Here is a 24,007-nt window from a genome sequence, read left to right as displayed (position 1 = left end):
TAGAGAAGCAGTTGTTGCTGCCATCAATCTGAGAAGGGTTATACGGCCATTTCCAAACCATCTGAAGTCCATTATTCTACAGTGAGGAAGATTATTCACAAGCGGAAAACATTCAAGACAGCAGCCAATCTTCCCAGGAGTGGACATCCCAGCAGATTCACCCCAGGTCAGAGAGATCACGAAACACCCAAGAGCTTCATCTCAGACTCTACAGGCCTCAGTTAACATGTGAAATCTTCAAGTTCATGACAGTACAATTAGAAAAAGACGGGACAAGTATGGCATGTTTGGGAGGGTTGCCAGGAGAAATAATCTTCTCTCTAAAAAGAAGCACAGCTTAGGTTTGCAAAGTTGCATCTGAACAAACCTCAAGACTTCAGGAACAATGTCCTTCAGACAGAAAAGAGGCCATAATGCACAGTGCTAAGTTAGGTGAAACTAAACACAACATATCAGCACAAACCCCTCATACCAACTGTCCATCACACTGATGGAGGGGTGATGATTTTGGGCTTGTTTTGCAGCCAGGACCTGCTGGGAATCTTCAGTCATTGAGTCGATCATGAACTCCTCTGCAAACCACAGTATTCTAGAGTCTAATGTGACACTATCTGTCCGAAAGCTAAAGCTTGGCCGAAACTGGGTCGTGCAACAGGACAATGATCCCAGGAACACCAGCAAATCTACAACAGAAGGGCTGAAAAAGACAATAATCAAAGTGTTGCAGTGACCCAGTCAAAGTCCAGACCTCAGAAGAGACCTTAAGAAAGCTGTGCATTAACAGATGCCCACAAACCTCAATGAACTGAGGCAACGTTGTAAAGAAGAGCGGGACAAAATTCATTGTGGGAGACTGATAAAGTCATACAGAAATACTAGTCATACTTAGTTTGTCACACATGGCTTCTAAATTTTTGCTTTATTTTTGTTAAATAAATAATGACAAGGTAGTTTGTGATGTCAGAAACACCAGCGATTTAAAACCGTGTTTTTGAGACTGTCTTTGGTTCACTGCAGTTTTATGGAGAAAATACTCAGCAATGGTGTCGACTTATGAATTTACACATGGTTTGTCTTAAAGCATATTAAAAACAGCACATAGACATATACACAACATCAAAAGCTTGATTTTCACCACAGGGGGAAGGAAGGACGGGGTTGACCTTGTTGCTATGGATAATGTCATCACGCTTGCTAACTGTGACCACAGTGATTGGCTGATGGGGGAGGGGTCTCTGTCAGTGTTTTGATCATAGAAATATTGTAGAACGAGGTATCATGTTGCCATATTCAAATAAAAATTTAAAATACAAATGTTGGAATATTCAAATAAAGATTTAAAATGTAGGATAAAGTGTCAAATTAAACAAGTATATGTTCATACACAGCCGACTCACCCACCTCGACGGTTTTCTGCATCCCTCCGCCACCCCGACTCCTCACTCTTGGCCCAGCCAGGGATATGGTGGGAACTCTGGGTTCTGGCTAAATTCAGAGCTCAGATCCCTCAATCCTCTCGTACAGCACACCAAATATGCACATTTTACTCGTTTACTCTATTCGAACTAGTGAAAACAACAGCCACAGGCTATTATTTTCTTTTTGGATTATTTATTTATTAAAGATTTATTTTTGACCTTTTTATAATAGGACAGTGACAGGCAGCAAAGCGGAAGAGAGAAAAGGGGGACGGGATTTGGGAAAGGTCCACGAGCCGGAACTGAACTCCGGTAACCCGAACTGCCCACAAGACTATCAGCGCAGACGATGGGACATTGTTTTCAACTTGACTGCAGTTTTTTATTCTCCATCATTCAATCCATATTGCCTTTACATAAATGCACCTTTATGATATGTCATTGCAGATTAAAATCTATAAATCTCTTGCCTCAATGGTTTTCAGTGTCTTTGGCCAGATTGCCGGCAACAGCCATTTTAGGATTGTTTGTGATTTGGTCTCAGTGACAGAGGAGTCCTCTTGATTTCCCCTAACTTTTCACAGATTTAGGAACTGGTTTTAGCCTAAAATGCTTTGTGAAATACTAAAAACGTGGGAGTCCTAAAATTAGGACTGACACGCCCATTATTTTTAAGAGTTTATCCTAAATTGGGAAGGAGCTACTTTAGCCTTAAATGTGACATATTATGTCACTTTTCACAAGATGTAATATAAATCTATGGTGTCCCCAGAATGTGTCTGTGAAGTTTCAGCTCAAAATACAACTCAGATCATTTATTATAGCTTGTCAAATTTGCCCCTTTCTGGGTGTGAGCAAAAACCGTTTTTGTCCCTTTAAATGCAAATGAGCTGCTCCCGCCCAGTTCCTTTATGCCAGCTTCGGATACTCTGCAATAACAAAACACGCGAATAATCTCACTCATCCAAAATCTCAGAAATAACCAGTAGCGGAGTGCAGCCTTACGGAGAGACTTTTAGACGCACCTGGACGTTTCTGATTGGTTAGTGGATACATTTGTTGTTGAGTTACAATCATTAATCTCGTGTTTAACTTTTACACAAGTTGACACAGTTCCCTGTGGTCTTTATAAGACAGCTGTGACCTTTTTTGTCAGACATGTTTGCAGAGAAAGTCTTACCAAAACAAAGTTACTGGGTTGGTAGATGCACCAGGGACCCGATTATAGCACTTAAACAAGGAAAAAGTCAGATATTCATGATATGGCCCCTTTAAGATGTTTTGTGAATATGGCCCCAGATGATTTTTTATGATGTCCTGGGGCTCCTGATATATCAGTATACTTAAAACCATAGAATTCAAAAGGCTTTACTTTCTCATTCACATTACTGTATCTATACTATTTCACTTTGGCAACCCACTCCTGTGCTCACCACCTTATTTTATCATTTGTTTTCACACAAATTGTTTTGTTCCTCCAATTGTTCTGTAAAATATATCACCTTACACAGTCACACACACACACACACACACACACACACACACACAAAACTCCCTGCATTTTTACATCTTCAAAAAACATAATTTAATATGGTTTATGAGCTGTTTTCCTCAGTGACCAAAAAATGTCCCAGCATGTCCCAACACACACACACACACACACGAAAATGCGCAAGTATATACATATATACATTTTCCAAAAGAGTGGCCTTTAAACCTGTTGTAAGCTATCACTGAATAAGTTGGCCTAACTCAAAAACTCAGTTACATCAAATTTTGTAAGTTAAGAAATTCAAAGTTTAAGTAAGCAGAACATTAAATGAAACTTAATTTTAGCATTTACTCTCCCTTTGAGTGTCATAAAGCATGCTGGGAAATAGAAATCCCAGCCCAGTTTCAGTTAAATATAAGTTAGTTCAAATTAAATAATGCTTTTAAAGTTAATAAAAAATAAATAAATAAAAGTGTAACAGTATTCATAAAAGTTAATTTGATTGAACTAATTTGTTTAATTTAAGTTGGCACTACTCAAACCAATTAATTATTTTGAGTGTTAGGGTTTACAGTGTACTTTTCTGGGGGGCTTAACTTGAGATAATTAAAAACCTGAAGGCACACAAAGGAAAAACCTCTGAATTATAAACAAAAGTTTGCCAGTAAGTATTGTTAATGCTATGAAATAAGAAAATCATATACCGTAAAACTTCAAATAATAGCCCGGGCTTTTATTTTCCCAAATCGCCGAACTGCACCGGCTTGTAGGCTATTTGAGACAGGCGTCTATATGAGACAGGCCTTTAATTTAGTGTTGAGACTTCACCCTGTGCTGCAATATACATTTAGTTTTACATTCATTTACAGAAATCAGCTGGTTGAATGAAAATTGATGATGTTATCGGATTTTCAGGTGATATTCTCAATTCATTCAGTTAACGGACGCTCTGAGGTAAAGTGAATTCAGACTGCAGACTAAGCAACGGTTGTATTTAATTGTACAGTACAATCATAACATAGTACAGACATGATCTTAATTCCATAATGTCCTTAAACATAACAATATTGCTGGCCATAAACTGACAAAGTGCGCGTCCGGCAAAAGAGACGTCTATTTGGGACTCGGCTATTATTTGAAGTTTTACGGTACACTGTAAACATTTCAACCAGCTTCAACTTTCAATTACATGCCTAAAGGCTTTTAGTACAATCAAAGTGGTGCCACAGTTACAGTTTACAGTGAAAAGTTCTTTATATCCAACCAGTTTTTATATTTCACTGATCATCAGGTTAAATCTGAGTAGAAATGACAGAAACTGATGTTAAAAGTTAAAAGGATTGGAAAATACTTTTAGCATAACATGTAGTGTTAAATGTTATGTAACAGTGTAAAAATGCCTCACAGGCACAAATATATATTAGTATTTGAATTTATTTTCCAAATATGTAAGTAGGGTAGTCCACCTCAGCTCATCATCATTAACTTTTTTTATGTTGATTCTATGTTTTATTTCTATATGTGATGTGTAATTTGGTTTCACAATTAAGCATCATTCACAAACTAGAACAAAGGCAAACCATGTACCATTACAGGTCTCAGTAGTAAACCGGAGCTAATGACCTCCGAGTCCTTCACGCGCATATGCAAAAAAAGCATTTCAAGCCAATAGCGATCAGAAACGATGTGCTTGGATCAGCTAATGAGGAGGGAGGTGTTTTGTGGTGAGGAAGACCTCCGTGGGTTTAGGGGCACGAGTGTCTCGCTCTCTGTGCACTTTAGGTCCCAGAACTGCAGGAGAGACTATCTGTGTCTTCATTGTTCCAAAGGATACAGCTGAGGATTGATCATCACTTCAACAACCGGTCCAAAGGTTAGTAATACCTGCTTCTTCACATTCATTTTACTGCCAAATTGAACTTGTTGTTAGTGATGTCAGTTGTTACATTTCTCATTGCATTGCATCCTTACATTTTTCCAAGGTCAATTCAGAGATTTATTGCATCCTTGCATTTTCCAAGATCAATTCAGAGATTTATGTGAGTTTAACAGCATCTTTGTTAATGTATTTACTGTACAATGCACATTCAAATTTGACAGAAAAGCTTCTAAAAATGCCACTGTATGATGATGCACATTTAGCTTACACATGCAGATTCCAACATGCTTGATTTAGTCTTTTACTGGTTCTTTTACTGGTGTATTTGTAGAACTTTTTGGTGAAGAATCATGGCACTTGCAGGACTCCTGAAACAAGACAACATTGCAGCAGCCATCCAGGCTTGTCTAGGTGAGAGACACACGTTGTGTTTTCAAGTTTTATGGGGACTTTCCACAGACATAATGATTTTTATGCTGTACAAACTGTTATTCTATACCCTTACACTAACCCTACCCCTATCACTTAGTGTGATTTATAAGCGGTTTTCCTCATGGGGCCAAAAGATGTCCCCACAAGGACAAGGATTTCAGATATTGCCGTCTTTGTGGGGACATTTTGTCTCCATAATGTAGGGTTTACCAGGCCACACACACACACACACACACACAGGTGCATTGGGAATGGGTAGATCCAGGTATCCAGGCAGCCGGAGACTGGGGAGCAGTTGCCATCAGGATAACAGTGTGTTTGTGCCGAGCATCCAAAATCATACACTCACACCAGCCATACAAATCTCAGATCACGATCACGCTTACCGTAATATTCATAAAAGTGGCACACAAAAGCATGTTGTTCAGACCAATGCAATATATATAATATAGCCTAATAATTTGTTTTTATCACATTTCCATATAAAAAAAATAAAAAAATACTTATAAATTATAATACAACTGTATTGGCAGTTAATGCAACTATTGTAACCTAAAATGGTTACATCTAAATTAGCTAGCCTATAGTTTTAAGGACTATAGTAGAGTAAGTAGAGAATAGTAGGGTCCACACCACAGGCATAATGATAACGACAGAGTAACGATATAGTTGGAATCACTTTAAGAACGATTTTCTTCAGCTGAGGAACGATAAAAACATTGACAGCCAATCAGAATCCATGCTGCTATGAAGAGCTCGAGCATTTAAAGAGGCAGGCAACAAAACTGCAGCGAGCGTTTAGAATAAACATGATTATATAATTCACACCAAGTAGATATCAATAACGATAAAGATATAGTTCTAGAAATCGTTCTAAATATAAAAGAATAAGAAGAGTCCACACTATAACGAAAACGGCACAGAGTAACGATTTAATTGGAATCACTTTCCGAACATTTTTTATTTTATTTTTTCGACTGATGAACGATAAAATCATTGACAGCCAATCAGAATCCATCGTGCTTTATAGAGAGCGAGCATAAACAGAACGATATTGTACTTTGGTGTGGATGCTATAATATAGTTATCTTTATAGATATCGTTCTTTGTATGAGCAGGGCTTTAAACAACATCACTGAATCAACCTAAACATATTAATTTATACCAACAAAATTAATTTTATGGGTTAATGTAGAAACAGCACTAACATTTTGCAGTGTATATAGCTGTGGAACAAGCAAGAATCAATTAATTAAAATGTATGAGATTAAAACTAATTTAATTTATGGATGATAAATATATAGCTAAAGTAAACCTGATTATTTTATTCATGTATGACTGACAATAATCACATTAAGTTTATGATCAAACTGTGTAATCGAAAGTTTAGGCCTATATGAAATTTTTCCATTTTGATTATCATATTTTTGTCTTTCAGCCCCAGGAACGTTCAACTACAAGTCGTTCTTTGAACAAGTGGGTCTGATGGGTAAAGCCTCTTCCGATGGGGAGAAGGTGTTCAAGGCCCTGGACCAGGACAAGAGTGGATTCATCGAAAAAGAGGAGCTGAAGTAAAGCATTCTTTGAACCTTGTTTGTATTGTGAGGCACATTATATGAAGGCACAACATGAAGCCCTCTCTGACTGGTGTGCTGTTCTTTGCTTGGGTCTCCAGACGCTTCCTCCAGAACTTCTCCTCAGGGGCCAGAGAGCTCACGGAGGCAGAGACCAACACCCTCTTGGCGGCTGGGGACAGCGATGGAGACGGCAAAATCGGGATGGAAGGTAAAGCCAAATCAGTGGTTGAACTGGCCCTTTGGGAGCCTTACTCCTATAGAAACCAGGGCTCCTCTTTCACTGTCTGGCTCCTCTGTTAGCCTGGGGAATTAATCAGCTCTACACATGAGAATCAGAGCAATTCTGCTCCCATTAACACACGCACGCATGTACTGATTATCTTGAAAGACTGGGAATTATCTTTCTCCCAAGGCAATGGCAGGGTGTTTGACTCTGTCTGGGAAGGAATAACTTAAGATTTGCATGCGAGAAACATCCACACTTTGATATTTACAGGGTGTGACCTCCAGAATATAATGTGACACCCAGACAGCAACATAGTGTCGGCCCAGATCCGGGCCACATCTGGTACATGTGGATTCAACACGTACAACACTATGTTGCTGTCTGGGATTTAGCTGATTGGACAGTTCACTTATTTTTCTCTCTCTTTTTTCCCGCTCAGAATTCTGCGGCCTGCTGAATTGAAAATGGAGTGACTGTCTTGACTGACTTGAACTTCATTTCACGATTCACTAATTTATTTGCATGTATTATCTGTGATTCGTTTTTATGTTTTATGAGTTGCTAACTAAAATATGTTTAGTAAGTCTTTGTAGAAAATGTGCATATCATGTTTGGGAATAGAATTAAATAAAAACTTGCTTCTGTAACTATAGTGATCGTAGGAAATGAAACTGCTCAATAAAGTTAAGTCTCCAAGTACGGGAATTCTTTGCTTCATGTGATCTTTTAATACTTTTCAAGTTTATGAAACAGATGGCATAACAACAATACAAATATCACAATAACAACAGCAGTAAAATAATATATACAGTGGGGAGAACAAGTATTTGATACACTGCCGATTTTGCAGGTTTTCCCACTTACAAAGCATGTAGAAGTCATGTTTTTATCATAGGTAGGGGAGAGCCGGGACAACTGAAACACTTTTCAGATAAATGTCGTTTTCTAAGATAAGGTTACAGATAGATTTTTTTAGTTTTTGTGACTAACATCTCACATATGTGTTCTCTTAGTATCATGTGTTATTCGGTACAAATATAGAATGATTTAAGTAAACTTTGACTTTGAACGGTAGTTGTGCTTTGTTTCAATCGACCCGCCTGAGCGGGACGATTGCAACACAGGTGTGGGACGGATGAAACATAACAGTTTAAACGGCAACTATTCATCTAATGCTTATTTTTGTGAACAATACCTGACAAGTAACGTACATATTGTTACAAACATATTTTGTAATTTATTTTAATTTAAAGGTTCATATTAACCATTTTTGTTACGTCGCCCAATAAACAATAGGCGATAAGCCTATGCTCATTTTGTAATCTTTCTAAAAGGCTATTTTGACGAAGACAGACAAATCCTTTTACAATTAATTTTCTTACATTTCTTCCTTGAGTCATATTGAGTGTTTGCTAGTTGAATAGCCTGTTATTATGAAGAAAACGAGGTCAACCAGACGACGATAAATGAAATTTATTGAAGATTGAAGATTGGACAATTGATGATTATTACAGAGATAGCATGTGTTGCGTAATTGAAAATTAATTTGCATTAAAAGAAACACAAGTCTAGAAACAGTATGATTCTATGAACAGTATAGGCTATGACCAGGTTTAACTGGCAGGATGCGCGGTCGGGACGGTTGAAACACTTGTTTCAACCATCCCGACAGTGCCTCCTGTCATTTAAACCTCTTTTGCCCTTAAACTAAAAAACTCTGATATTGCACACTTAAGGGTGTGTTGCAGTACTAATACACCTGCCGTATGAAACAATAAATCCAACTTGTCAGTCAAAAAAAAATACCGCACGAAAGAATTCACTTACCGCACTCAAAAACAGCTTTGCGGCTTTAACTCCAAAACGCCATGACGTAAAGAAGAAATGTTTTTGCGGGTATGGTAGGCATTGCGTGCTGTACGTGCTAACGAAATTTGATGTACATGACGTGAGTGTTTTTCAAGGAAATCTCAGTGTTTCATCCGTCCCGCGTTTCAATCGTCCCGGCTCTCCCCTACTCTTCAACTGTGAGTAACGGAATCTAAAACAAAAATCCAGAAAATCACATTGTATGATTAAGTAATTAATTTGCATTTTATTGCATGACATAAGTATTTGATACATCAGAAAAGCAGAACTTAATATTTGGTACAGAAACCTTTGTTTGCAATTACAGAGATCATTCGTTTCCTGTAGTTCTTGCCCAGGTTTGCACACACTGCAGCAGGGATTCTGGCCCACTCCTCCATACAGACCTTCTCCAGATCCTTCAGGTTTCGGGGCTGTCGCTGGGCAATATGGACTTTCAGCTCCCTCCAAAGATTTTCTATTGGGTTCAGGTCTGGAGACTGGCTAGGCCACTCCAGGACCTTGAGATGCTTCTTACGGAGCCACTCCTTAGTTGCCCTGGCTGTGTGTTTCGGGTCGTTGTCATGCTGGAAGACCCAGCCACGACCCATCTTCAATGCTCTTACTGAGGGAAGGAGGTTGTTGGCCAAGATCTCGCGATACATGGCCCAATCCATCCTCCCCTCAATACGGTGCAGTCGTTCTGTCCCCTTTGCAGAAAAGCATCCCCAAAGAATGATGTTTCCAACTCCATGCTTCACGGTTGGGATGGTGTTCTTGGGGTTGTACTCATCCTTCTTCTTCCTCCAAACATGGCGAGTGGAGTTTAGACCAAAAAGCTCTATTTTTGTCTCATCAGACCACATGACCTTCTCCCATTCCTCCTCTGGATCATCCAGATGGTCATTGGCAAACTTCAGACGGGCCTGGACATGCGCTGGCTTGAGCAGGGGGACCTTGCGTGCACTGCAGGATTTTAATCCATGACGGTGTAGTGTGTTACTAATGGTTTTCTTTGAGACTGTGGTCCCAGCTCTCTTCAGGTCATTGACCAGGTCCTGCCGTGTAGTTCTGGGCTGATCCCTCACCTTCCTCATGATCATTGATGCCCCACGAGGTGAGTTCTTGCATGGTGCCCCAGACTGAGGGAGATTGACCGTCATCTTGAACTTCTTCCATTTTCTAATAATTGCGCCAACAGTTGTTGCCTTCTCACCAAGCTGCTTGCCTATTGTCCTGTAGCCCATCCCAGCCTTGTGCAGGTCTACAATTTTATCCCTGATGTCCTTACACAGTTCTCTGGTCTTGGCCATTGTGGAGAGGTTGGAGTCTGTTTGATTGAGTGTGTGGACAGGTGTCTTTTATACAGGTAATGCGCTCAAACAGGTGCAGTTAATACAGGTAATGAGTGGAGAACAGGAGGGCTTCTTAAAGAAAAGCTAACAGGTCTGTGAGAGCCGGAATTCTTACTGGTTGGTAGGTGATCAAATACTTATGTCATGCAATAAAATGCTAATTAATTATTTAAAAATCATACAATGTGATTTTCCGTCTCTCACAGTTGAAGAGTACCTATGATAAAAATTACAGACCTCTACATGCTTTGTAAGTAGGAAAACCTGCAAAATCGGCAGTGTATCAAATACTTGTTCTCCCCACTGTATATATACTGTATATATATATATATATATATATATATATATATAATAAGACGATATAATATAAAATAAAAAATAAAATAAAATGCAATAAGATAAAATAAAAAATAAGATAAGACAAAATAAAAAATAAAATATGATAAGATATAAGATATAAAATAATATATATATATATATATATATATATATATAATAAGATGTAATATAAAAAATAAGACAAAAATAAAATAATTTAAAATATAAGATATTACAAGATAAAAAATAAATGAAGTTCTTCTTAGAATAATAAAATAAAATGCGATGAGATGAAATATAAAATAAAAAATACAATCAAATAAAATACGATAAGATATAGATAAAATAATAACAAGATTATAACAAGATTTTATAAGATATAAATTCAAATAAATAAAATATGATGATATAAGATAAAACAAGATAAGATAAGATCAGATAAAATATAAGATATAAATACAATAAAATAAGATCGAAGATAAGATATAATATAAAATAAAAAATAAATTACGATCAGATAAAATAAGATATAATAGAAATGTAAAAAATTAAATATACGATATGATAAAAGAAGATAATTTTTTTTATTAAAATAAAAAATATGATAACATATAAGACATAATAAAAAATTAAATAAAATAATAAAATACAACAAGATATAAGATAAAATAATAAGATATGATAAAATATAAGATTAAAAATAAAATAATAAAATATGATGTGATATAAGATCAAATAAAAAAATAAATACAAATATGACAAGATAGGCTACAAGATAAAATATCATAATAAAATAAAATAAATAAAATGATACTATTAAAATAACATGAATTTAAACTCATCAGTAAAGATGAGCAACGACTCAATCTGTGTTTAAGTTTGTGTTATGAAGGTTTCAGATTGCACAGTATGACTCATGCATGTGTAAGAATTCAATATGAACACTGAAACCAATCATATCTCCATGATTTATGGCCTTGAGACGCAGCTGATCGCACCAGAGTTTCTAACCTGGAAGAGAAACACACTCCCTCTCAATCAAACATGCATGTATCTGATGTGCTCATCAGTCCCTTTGTCCAGTAAATGTTCAATCGGGGGCAAATGAAGCAAACGTCCAGATGGGAGTCTCCCCAAATCCTAAGTCGGGATGATAAGGCAGGGAAAGGGACGTCTGCTTAACCCGAGCGAGGGCCTCATGATCTATAGGGTCCCACACATGGTTCTGAACACCGTTTGTGAGACTAAAATTAGCCCGACTTGACTACTGGACACATTTTTTTGCGACACTATTCCAAACCTAGAGCTATCAGTTACTGAGCATTGAATTCCTGTAAATGGTGAGGCTGAGGGATATATAAACCGGGAGCCGCAGAAGTGCTGCCTCACACCTCGACTAACTCCTTCGGTTTTTCACTCGCCTTAGACGAGCGCAAGGTGAGTGCAAGTGGATCGATTCATCTGACACACTCATGCTTTAGGATCAGGCTTCTCAGAGAAAAGTCACTGAACATCACCACAGCTCACGGACAGGGACGTGATGGGAATATTGGTAACGGAGGGAGCATCAGGAGGCATGTGGGTCACACGTCCCGCGATGGATGCGGGCGATAAAGACCGCAGAACTTGGACAGTAAATGTCGATTGCTTGAACTCTGAGGATAACTAGAGGAAATAGGGGGTTGTGAACACCAACTGTCAGTTGTAGTGTGCAAATGTTTATGTGAAAGAGGAAAATCAGGCACTTGAGGCATTCGAATCAGAGCAGTTCATGATGCATGTGTGGCACTGATGGGGGAATACAGAACTGAGTCTCTTTATATAGTGCATTGCATTATTGAACTCATTTGTGAATTGTTCTCACTCAATACTGTTTTGCAGCTTACTCAGAAGCAGAAGAATGGCCGTCGCCGCTATGCTCGCCGCAGCTGATGTGGATGCTGCTATCGCTGCCTGCCAGGGTAAGACGTCACGTGATCATCTCAGATTGCAGGGGTCCCACATCTGGGAAAACACTAGATGATAGAGTGGCATTGAGAAAACCGGTAAAAAAGGGATGAGCCAAACAGTTTCCGCCTGGATTATGTTTCCTGCCGTTTCTGGAGTCAACAAGTGGCCAAATTTAATCTGAAGATTTGATACACATGAGTAAATATAGTCACATGAAATCCAAAACAAACAAATAATGTTGAAGAGGCATAATAAAATTAATATATTATCAGATATATATCAGATATAACACAAAAGAAAGTCATTTATAGCAATTATATTACACTAATTATATTATATTATATTATTTGGGCTATTTAGAAACATGATCGGAAGACTTCTGCCTAAATGCCTAAATTCGTTTTGTAGAAGTTGAATTTCTTTTTCAAAACAAAACTATTAATAAATATCTAAATTTTAATAAATATAATACAGAAGAAATTAATTGGACAGGATATAAAGCGTGGGGGAAAAGTGACCAAATTTAATCTGAAAATTTGATGTACATGAATAAATATAGACACATGAAATCCAAAACAAACAAATTATGTTGAAGAGGTAAAATTAAACAAATTAATATAATATAAGATGTATCAGATATAACACTAAAGAAAGTAATTTATAGCAGTTATATTATATTATATTATATTATATTATATTATATTATATTATATTATATTATATTATATTATATTATATTATATTATATTATTTAGGCTATTTAGAAACATGATCTAAAGACTTCTGCCTAAATTTGTTTTGTAGAAGTTGAATTTGTTTTTCAAAACAAAAATATTAATAAATATATATTGAATATATGTTGAAGAGGTATAATTAAACAAATTAATATATTATAATATGTATCATAATAACACAAGAGAAAATAATTTATAGCTATTATATTATATTATATTATTATTTGGGCTATTTAGAAACATGATCTAAAGACTTCTGCCTAAATTCCTAAAATTGTTATATGTATAAGTTGAATTTCTTTTTCAAAACAAAAATATTAATAAATAGAAATATAAAAAATTTAATAAATATAATAAATATAATACAGAAGAAACGAATTGGACAGGATATGGGGGGGGGGGGGGTGAATAAATATAGACTCATGATAAATAAATAAATATTTTTTTATTTTATTTTATTTTGTTTATTTATTTAAAAGAAAAAAAAGAAAAATCTAATGACTTCTGCTTAAATGCTTAAAATTTGTTTTGTAGAAGTTAAATTTCTTTTTTAAAACTAAAATATTAATGATTATTCAAATTTTCATTAACATAATTCATTTTTCAGAAATTAATTGTACAGGATATTGAGGGAAAAAAACAGTCAACAAGTGGCCAGCATATACACAGAAATACTATGGAATTTTTTATGGAACTTTTTCTGTTCCATAAACTTCTACATAGTGTTTCTGTATTTTTTGATGACTTTTATTCTAAAATGTATTTGATGACTGCCATTCTAAGATGTGAAAAATAGTAATAATAAGAAAAGCACGTGAAATGTTTTAACTTTAAAAGTAATATATAGTGGCTTCCTTCCCAGCTAACAAAATTATGTTCAGAGACTGTTTTGCAAACGTTCCCATTTACATATAAAAATGCTATTTCTGAATGTTTAGAATGTCCAGACTTTTTTGGGGGGGGGGTTTGCAAACGTTAAGTGAAAGTTCCATTTTATCACTCTTCATACGTTACGGAAATGTTACTTTTGAAGGTTCTGAAACAAGTAGTACCATTTGAAAAATGTCAGAAGAAGTTTCCATTATAAACATTTTTGTGCTAATGCTAGAGCAACCAGTATCCAGAAACATCAACAGAACGTTCATGCAGGGTTATCTTCATAATTAAAGACCAGACAACCCTGAAAGAACGTTCTATTAACGTCACTAGTATAACGTTTTTTCATAACTTCAAGAGAACAATGTTTGTTCTTCTGGGAGCGTTCCCTGTTAGCTGGGTTACTGTAAAAATGAATCAAATAAATCATCTCTCCACAGCTGCTGACTCCTTTGACTACAAGTCCTTCTTCGCCAAGGTCGGCCTGTCAGCCAAGTCTGCCGATGATGTCAAGAAGGCTTTCTTCATCATTGACCAGGACAACAGCGGCTTCATTGAGGAGGAGGAGCTGAAGTGAGACTCTTAACACATTGTTTACATGGGAAAAATCGACATGACAAAAGTCAGTTGTGGGCTTCACAGCAGGCCTGTGCTCTTTCTGTAGGCTGTTCCTGAAGAACTTCAAGGCTGGTGCCAGGGATCTGACCGACAAAGAGACCAAGACCTTCCTTGCTGCCGCTGACAGTGACGGTGATGGCATGATTGGAGTTGATGGTAAATGAAAAATTTTACACCTCGCGTGAGCTCTATAAGAGTTGAACTCGCATCGAGATAGGAAGCGTAAGCTCCTGTGTGCTTTACATTAAAGTCCGGTGTAGTGGAGTGCCTTTTTGGCAAGAAAGTGCAACTATTTTCACTGGAAAGCAGCTAAAGCCTGCTCGAAAAGTCAGTAAAAGTCACTAAATGCGGCAACTGTCGGCACTTTACATCCGTTTCGTCCCCTGATCCGTGCTCTCATACTGTATTTTAATGCGATATATAGCGAGTATACATATGCATATTTTCTGTGAGACAATAGAACAAGCATGATATAGTGACTGACTGCATGTCAACCAGCAATCCAAAAAGTCGCTGTATTTGTCGCTGGTCGCTTTTTTGAAAAAAGTCGCTAAAGGAGTGTAAAAAGTCGCTAAATTGGCAACACTGGGTCGGGCCAATCTGATCTCATGGGAAAAGGTCATTATTTTATGAGGTGGCGATTTCGAAAAATTAGAATATTTTTAAAAGTAACTCATTACCTCTAACTCCGCCCCTAAACTTAACTGTCACTGGGGTTTAAACAGATCCTACAAATTAGCCACCAATTAAAGGGATAGTTCACCCAAAAATGTAAAAATCCTGTCATCATGTTGTTCCAAACCTGTGTGAGTTTCTCTCTTCTGTTGAACACAAAAGAAGATACTATAAGAATCTTGGTTTGACTTCCATAGCAGGAAAAACAAATACTATGGAAGTCAATGGCTCCCCACTTGAGGGTGAGTAAATGATGACGGAGTTTTTAGTTTTTGGGTGAACTATCCCTTTAAGCAAAACGTAAAATAGTTATGAATTGCTGTGAGATTGCAGCGGTCCATGGCCAATAGTTCAGATTTCACATTTATACTGCATGGCCTCAACATGAATAAAGTACATTTAAAAAAATGTAAATCTAATTGTAGAAATATTTTACATGTATATTTAATATGTACTTGTAATGCATATATTTATATTCATATGAAAATTATAAATAAATAAATAAATAAATGACGTTTATGAGGTATATTGAAACAAATGAATTATTTGTTCTCAGATATAACAATAAATAAAGTCATTTTGCAATTATATATTACATTATATTAAAAAAATAAAAAGTAAATGACTAACTGTATATATACTGTATTTATTTTAATATTAACTTAAATATATTTATGCAAATTTATTTTTTTTCTATACTTCTTCCACACATTTACATTTCTCATCAAAAAAGTTGTGATAACATTTCCATCAAGTAAACAAATTAAAATGTAAATTCCTAATTGTAGATATATATTTTTTTTTTATAAAAAATAAAATCAACCATTATACATTTTCCACACATACATTTTTAAATTAACTTTTTAAAGAAAACTTTCAATAACTTTTTTAACCCATTTTTACTGATGCTATCAAGTTAACATTATTAAATATGTAAATTTCTAATTGTAGATGTACTATTTTTTACATATATACTTTAATATATATTTATGAAATATATATATTATATTTACTTATACATATGATGTTTATATTTTTATATATATATATATATATATATTTTATATTTATTCATATGCAAATAAATCAATATACTGTTCATTCATGATTATACGTTTTCTGCACATATAAATGTTTTTTTTTTTTTTACAATTTAAAATTTTCTTTACAAAGACAATTTTGCAATAACATTTTCAACCCATTCTCATGGATGCTACCAAAACTATCACAATTCGTTCTTGCAATTTCAACAAGATCCATGTTAGCCAGTTAGATTATTTTTACCTAGCTAACAAGTTGTCAAAAAAAGAATTCACAACCAAATATCACAATAACAACAAAAACAAGTGTCAGTTCCAGCAGGACATTCTTGTTTTTGAGCTCTGTCACTTGGCAGCAACTACTGAAGCTCTATACTTTAGTTCAGGAGGATGAGTGGCAGTGCAGTCTATCAACACTATAGCAGACCCTTGACGATATTTGGAAATGAAAATGGTGATACTTGCAGAATTGACTAATGGTAGTCTGATCTCTGTCTCATCTTTGTCTCATCTCACAGAGTTTGCTGCTCTTGTAAAGGCTTAAATTTTCATCTGACCAAGACCCTTCCAAATTCAAGGAACCAGAACTCAGGACAGCTCACAACTTTCTCAGCTGAACTTTTTTTATATGATCTTATTCATGACTGACTTTGGACAGTTTACTCGGTTTCGAGTACGTGTCCGGATAAGGGTATTTGTATGTGTAAGTTGGATGTTTTATTTCAAGCCCATTGGCCTGTGCAAATGTACAATCTTGAATGCACTTCTGGGGAAGAGTGAAAAACAAGGAATAAATATAGTTTTGGTGTAACATGTCTTTGAAGCGAGCTTTTTTACGCATTCGCCGCTAATCGACGTTCCCGTTGTGTTGTCAGATGTCCTCCGGGGAAGTTCTCTTCATGATAATGCACTCATATGGTGCGTTCAAGTCATGCCGGAAAGATCGTATCCGCGAGTTGAACGCGTATGAACGCCACCACAAAGTCGTAAATACAAGTGGGAAGCTCGGGATTTTCTTTAAGGCCCGATGTATACGAATTGGGGACGTGTCAGTGAGAAACATGGTGGAATACAGCGATATTTATAGGTATTATAGCAGTGGCATTGTCATGCTTTTTTATTTACAACCAAATAAGCTAATGCTGCTGGAATTATCGTAAATATGAGTTTCATTGTTAAAAATTGGACATGATTTTGATAGCGTAGTGAATGTTTATGGTTGTCAATGAATGGGACGTTAAATATCATCAGATTTTCCCAATTAGTAGGCATGAATAAACCCGGTGTCCTCCATGATTCATGTTATTTACGACAACAAAGCACTTGAATGCGACAAACCCGTAATCACTTCAGGAAGTGGGAATTAGGAAACTTCCAATAGCATGTGAAGGCAGCATAATTGCCTGCACAAAGTATAATAGCATTGTAATATAACAATATAATATGTAACGATAAAGTTTGCAGTGGCTTCATAAATGAATTAAAAACAGTTTGATGCACATTCTTCATTTTTTGTTTTCTAGAAGTAGTTAAATCCTGCAGTATTTTTGTTTAGTTAATTAATAGAGGGTACACCGCCATCTTTCTCCGACGACCCAGACAGCAACATAGTGTCGGCCCAGATCTGGCCCACATCTGGTACACGTTGAATCCACATGTACCAGACGTGGCCCGGATCTGGGCCGACACTATGTTGCTGTCTGGGCATGGCTAAACACGACTTCCCAACTCGTAAATACAAACATCCCAGGAGGACTTGAATGCACCAGTAGCCAGGGATGTCCTGCAGGATGCTCTTGGCACAAGGCTGGGCGAGGGAAGGCCCGGAGATTTGCTGAGATGCACTGCAAGGGATTTGCAGAGGATAGTTTTCGCATGCCCAATTAGAGTCCATGGCAGCGTCCCGAATGCACAGAATAGCCGAACACTCAGCCAAGCTCAGTCTTCCAAACCCCATTAAACGCCCTGCAACGGGCACGATTTCATCAGAGCAACTGGCAATGCTCGTGTAATAATGTTCTACTAACCACAATGGTGATACAATCGTTGACATATCAGAACTTTAGATCAGGGTTCCTCAAATCTGGTCCCTGCAGAGTTTAGTTCCAACCCTAATCAAACACACCTGAAAGAGTTATTCAAAGTCTTCAGAGTTACTAGACAATTGTAGACCAACAGCGGTTAAAAAGAAGACAATTGCAGAAAGGTGAGTTCGATGATGGTTTGAGCTAAACTCTCTAAACTCTCCAGGACCGAGTTTAAACACCCCTGCTATAGACAATTTAGAAGATTACAATGCGACAAAAGCAAGTAGAACCCATTTCAATCATCGGCGTTGTTTAGACTGAATGCGGCGCGACGAATCACGACAAATTCCAGACGATGATGTGTTGTTCTATTTCTGACGTAGGCTACTTTAAGCGCTCGCGCTACTTCTCACAGGAAGAACAAGTAGGCTTACGTCAGAAATGGAACGGTGTAAGAACGGCGTTAGCCTTCAGTTCTAATGTAAAACAACATTCAGGTATGTACCTTACAGTTCAGCTTTCGACGGTGCAGAACAAGTAGAAGAGTTTCTGACCTGTGAAAGACAGCCATCAGCCAGGATGAGCACTGCTGCTCTCTGCTGTTTGAACGCTGTGTGCAACTGTCAGGGGCGAATTAATAGTAACACTTCATACTGTACAGTGTAGACCTAGGCTACATACACTAAAAAGAACAGGCAAATCTGTAATAAGTTTAATGGGGGAAAGATGTAGCCATAAATAAAAGAAAGATTAGCCTATTGGAGGACTTTTTTAAATCAGTTTTTCTACCTCAAAATTTAACATTCAAATCAATGTGTTACTTGCAATTCAATTTCATTTAAAGTAATTGTGAAATTTGCTTGCAATTTCTGAGTGAAAATTGTCTACACTAAATTTGTTTCTTCAGTGTATAAACTATATATTATAGTAAATTCAAGTTTGCCATATGTCAAATAGAGAAAAAGTAAGTCAAGGGAACATAATGGACTAGTAAATCATGGAGTTAACCAAAACTAAAATGTTCCATTTTCTTTTTAATCTGTTTGCGTACAGAAGAAAACCAGGACAAATTCAGACAACGTGTTTAATGTGGCAAAATCCAACACAGCATATGCACACACAAATAACAACATGCAAAATGACCACTAAACCATGGCACTCTACCACTTTACATGAAACACAAGCAAAATCAACCGGAGAGTCCATACCCTGAACACAAACAGAAATGTCCCTCTGAAAAGCGTCCCGCAAGCTTCCCTTCATATACTCTTTCCAAACCCCATGAGCTAGTGTCCATAGGAATATGTCAATGCACTATCAGCAGCTTGTATTATTAGCATGCAAGTATATGATGGACTTTTTTTTCAAACGCACCTTTTAAGCATCTTCATTTTTGAGGATAAATATAGTACAGCGTGTCTGGTGGACGCATGTCAAGCCGCCCCCCTCGGCCAGCGGGTGTCTATTACATTATGATTCATATTTGGAGTGGCTGAAGGTATATAAGGGGGAGATCAGGGGCCCGGAGACCACTGCAGTTCACAGCTCGAGTCTTCTGAAACTACCTTCAGCACCAAAAGACAAAAGAGGTGAGTTTGCAGTTTATCTACGGAGGAAAAAACAACAACAAAAAAACAAAAAGCAGGACTGGTTCTTCCAGATTTGTTTCGGAGCATAAACGAAGGTTGCATCCTAAATTTTCTCATCATCTCAATCGGCTGTGGAACCGTTTGCAATGCTGGCTTATTTTAAGAGGACCACATGGACCCTTTGGGACTTAACATCCTCGTAACTCAAATCCACATGCGGCACGCTTCCCTTTTCGCTGTTTTATTTGGGATTTGCATGGGCTGAAATGGCATGAAATGTTATACATGCTCAGATATTAAGTAATCATAAGTTATATCAAGTAATAATATTAAGTAATCTGTCAAATGGCCATATTTTGAGGCAAACTGGACTAAACACACCTGAGCTTTCAGGCAGCTGTGCGACGACACGCGTTTCTTGTTTTAATGTTCTGTTTTATGTATCATTCAGCTAAAGATGGCATTCGGCTTGAAGGAAGCTGACATCACTGCAGCACTGGAGGCATGCAAGGGTGAGACAGCGTGAGCCACCAGATCTTTATCACATTAAATGCGTGTATTTATTTACCTCTTTCCCATATTTCCCACACAGCTGCTGACTCCTTCAACCACAAGGCTTTCTTCGCCAAGGTCGGCATGTCAGCCAAGTCCGCCGATGATGTCAAGAAGGCCTTTGAAATCATCGATCAGGACAAGAGTGGCTTCATTGAGGAGGAGGAACTCAAGTAAGAGCAGCTTTGAGCTCATAAAGAAATACTTGCATCTTGAATGTACTGATGAACTGAACTGTGTGCTGGCAGACTGTTCCTGCAGAACTTCAAGGCTGGTGCCAGGGCACTGACTGACGCAGAGACCAAGACTTTCCTAAAAGCTGGAGACGCTGACGGTGACGGCAAGATCGGAATTGATGGTCAGTCACCTTTAAGATTAAGCCTGCTTCAAACTTTACACATGGTCTTGGAATCTCTTGAGCACAATCCCAATGCACCTCAATGTGCTTCAGAGTGCTCTAAGAATATCAAAATGCATAATATTTGATTGAAAACCATGACTGAATGTTTAACATGCTTTCTTTGTTTCTTTCCGACAGAGTTCGCTGCCTTGGTTAAGGCATAAATTGCCTCTGACCAACAACACCTTTAGCTCTGAAGGAACAACTTTGCCAAAGACCTCCCATTTTCATCCTACTATAAATAATTTTTATACTCATGATGCTTATGAGAAGTTTCCTCCCAAGCAGCACACTGTCAAAACGATGACCGTGAATGTAGCGGTTGTGTCTCCTGTCTTAAATATGAATTTTGCTTACTGTAAAATCTGATGCACTTTTACGGGAACGGACGACAAGAAAAGAATAAATATTCTTTTTCAGTATAACCTTGACTTCTTTTCATTTTTGTATTGCAAATCTGCTTTTCACTCTAGCTAGCTGTATGGAGAAAGTTTATATTAATCACATTTCCATGAAATAAAAATCAAATAAATTGAAAAATACATATATTTGCTAGGTTTATCTATGGGATCACTGCCATAGACACTATGATTTTTTATATTATTATTATCAATGGCTTGTTTATTATATTTCCAGTTTGTTTGGTTGATCACATATATTTTTAGTGCAGACTCATACTTAAGAAACTATTACAAAGGTGATAATTACTCACTATCAAGCCAATGTTTAACTGTTCAAATAAGTAAACAAATCTTTTTATTCCACCAGCGTACACTGTAAACAAAACTGTATGATCAATACGTTATGACAACATATGTTTTACATTGCTTTAACTCATCAAAATACGTTAAGCAACATTTTTATAAGTTATAGAAGATTCAACTGTAAGTTGAAATGACTTAAAAATCCAAGTTGTTTGCAAATTTAAGGCAGCAATATTTTTACAGTGACGTTTTAGGTTAAATTGTCCACTAGATGGCATTACTTTACAACATGTTAATGGGTAGGAAAAGCATCTCAAAACTCCTTTGAAAGTGCACACACCAGACACAATGAATTGGCTAATGTAAACATTATATTGCACACGTCTACCTACTTTTTAGAAATGTATTCTAAAAAGAAATGTATTCTACTTCACCAAAATTATATATTTAAAATTGTTTTCCTTGAAAAAAAAAAATGTCTTCATGCCTTAAAATAGCTTGAATGTAACTCTACACCCTTGCCTCATTTAGTATACGAGGTTCTATGAATATGCAAATGAGCCCCACCTCCACTCACTCACTCCAGCTCAGAGATCCACGTTGACAATCACACGTTGATCTGATTGGTTACAAGGTAGCTTGTGACATCAGAAACACCAGCGATTTCAAACCACATTTTTCTTTGGTTCACTGCAGTTTTAAGGAGAAAATACTCAGCAATGGTGTCGACTTATGAATTTGCACATGGTTTGTCTTAAAGCACATTAAAAACAGCACATAGACATATAAACAACGTTAAAAGCTTGATTTTCACCACAGGGGGACTTTAAATGATAAAACTGTTCTAGATGTTAAGCTTTGCAAGGCAGGGCAACTGGTGTCTTTGAGCTGCGTTTATGATCACTAAACGATATATTTGTTTTTTTGCAGTGACTTTAACAGTGACTTTAAAATATGTTTTTTAGATGTGGGAATGGCATATTTTGAGTTTTGATATTTGGGCTATTTTTGATTGGCCATTGGGCATTCAGGTCTGAGATTGACTCTGTCCCTACTGGTGTCCCACAGGGTTCAATTTTAGGCCCCTTACTTTTTTCAGAATTAATATATATATTATATTTCCTCTTGGATTGCTCTTAAGATCACTCAGGGTTAATTATACCTTCCATGCAGATGATACTCACATTTATACCCACTCTATGCCTGGTCAAAATGTGGATGTTTCTTTTCTCTCACATTGCATTTCTGAGATAAAATTGCATTATCCTCTACTCTCTCTCAAAAGAAAAAATGCATTTTTTTTTCTTTTGAGAGAGAGTAGAGGCTAAAAAGTGGCACGATATGCTAGTTAGCCTCTGACACGCTCAAACTTTTAGTCAGAGTCAGAGGCTAACTAGCATAGGCTATCGTACCACTTAAAGTAGTACTTAAAGCAGCTGTTGCCAAAACAGACACCTTAGTAGAGGTCAGTAAGTGTAGTGTAGCTTAGTGCCTGCAAAGAATATAAGCAAACGTAAATGAATAAATAAAGGATTGCTTAGTAACCGTATAGGATATGAGGTATCATCATGGCCCATGACATCAGTGTTTCTGGGTAAGCAACACCTCTGTATCCGGTGTCCTTGTCAGCTCCAGGCTCTTGGGTTTCGCCGTGCGGGTTATCCCACGCATGGACTGTCCCAAAACATGTCACAGCAAACACCTCCACCTAATGCATTTAAATGGGCCATGGGCGCCCTGCAACTCAATAGCCAGGCAAGCATGAACTAACGCAGTCTCTGGTGATGCGCTCAAACATGACGGTCAATGTAAATGCTTATAGATGCTGACACTAGCAGATGTGCTGAGTGCAATTGGACTTATTTGCTGTAATAACAACAGCAACAACAACAAGTAATAATAATAATAATAATAACAGATGCATTAAAATTGTTCAATAAAAACAAATTTAAATTTGTCATATATATATATATATATATATATATATATATATATACATATGTATACTTTTATTCGGCAAGGATGCATTAAATTGATCAAAATGACAGTATTTACCTTTCAAACAAACACATTAATACCATTTAAAACTTTCAGTCAGATTTTTTAATGTTTGTAAAGTCTCTTATGCTCAACAAGGCTGTATTTATTTGATCATAAGAGAGTAAAATAATATTATTTAGTTAAATATTGTTATAATTTAAAATATATGTTTTCTATTTGAATACATTTTATAATGTAATTATTATAACTGTGAATTTTCGGCAGCATCTAGCCTTGAGTGTCACGTGATCCTTCAG

General features: G+C 36.7%; 3 protein-coding genes across 5 annotated transcripts; all 3 read left to right on the top strand.

Moving 5' to 3' along the window:
* Positions 1-4,611: 4,611 nt before the first annotated feature.
* Positions 4,612-7,729, top strand: pvalb5 (parvalbumin 5). 3 transcript variants are annotated; one of them, XM_084125355.1, is made up of 6 exons: positions 4,612-4,783; positions 4,893-4,949; positions 5,121-5,200; positions 6,660-6,792; positions 6,897-7,006; positions 7,464-7,729. In XM_084125355.1, the coding sequence occupies exons 3-6, from the start codon at positions 5,140-5,142 to the stop codon at positions 7,484-7,486; spliced, it is 327 nt and encodes a 108-aa protein (XP_083981481.1). In that variant the 5' UTR covers positions 4,612-4,783; positions 4,893-4,949; positions 5,121-5,139; the 3' UTR covers positions 7,487-7,729. The 3 variants fall into 3 exon arrangements, with proteins under 3 accessions (XP_083981481.1, XP_083981483.1, XP_083981482.1); XM_084125356.1 differs by having other exon boundaries at positions 4,740-4,783; positions 4,932-4,949; XM_084125357.1 differs by lacking the exon at positions 4,893-4,949 and having other exon boundaries at positions 4,649-4,783.
* Positions 7,730-11,927: 4,198 nt separating this feature from the next.
* On the top strand, positions 11,928-17,249 carry LOC311090179 (parvalbumin beta 2-like). Its single transcript, XM_084125329.1, has 5 exons — positions 11,928-11,982; positions 12,427-12,506; positions 14,546-14,678; positions 14,770-14,879; positions 16,957-17,249. The coding sequence occupies exons 2-5, from the start codon at positions 12,446-12,448 to the stop codon at positions 16,980-16,982; spliced, it is 330 nt and encodes a 109-aa protein (XP_083981455.1). The 5' UTR covers positions 11,928-11,982; positions 12,427-12,445; the 3' UTR covers positions 16,983-17,249.
* Positions 17,250-19,955: 2,706 nt separating this feature from the next.
* LOC311090209 (parvalbumin beta) lies at positions 19,956-21,431 on the top strand. The gene is made up of 5 exons (XM_084125382.1): positions 19,956-20,054; positions 20,506-20,566; positions 20,647-20,779; positions 20,855-20,964; positions 21,145-21,431. Exons 2-5 carry the CDS (start codon positions 20,512-20,514, stop codon positions 21,168-21,170), a joined length of 324 nt encoding a protein of 107 aa, XP_083981508.1. The 5' UTR covers positions 19,956-20,054; positions 20,506-20,511; the 3' UTR covers positions 21,171-21,431.
* Positions 21,432-24,007: the final 2,576 nt, after the last annotated feature.

This window comes from Abramis brama (genome assembly GCF_963993115.1).
Source record: "Abramis brama genome assembly, chromosome: 1".
NCBI classification, from domain to species: domain Eukaryota; kingdom Metazoa; phylum Chordata; class Actinopteri; order Cypriniformes; family Leuciscidae; genus Abramis; species Abramis brama.
This window is presented reverse-complemented; position numbering and strand designations above follow the sequence as displayed.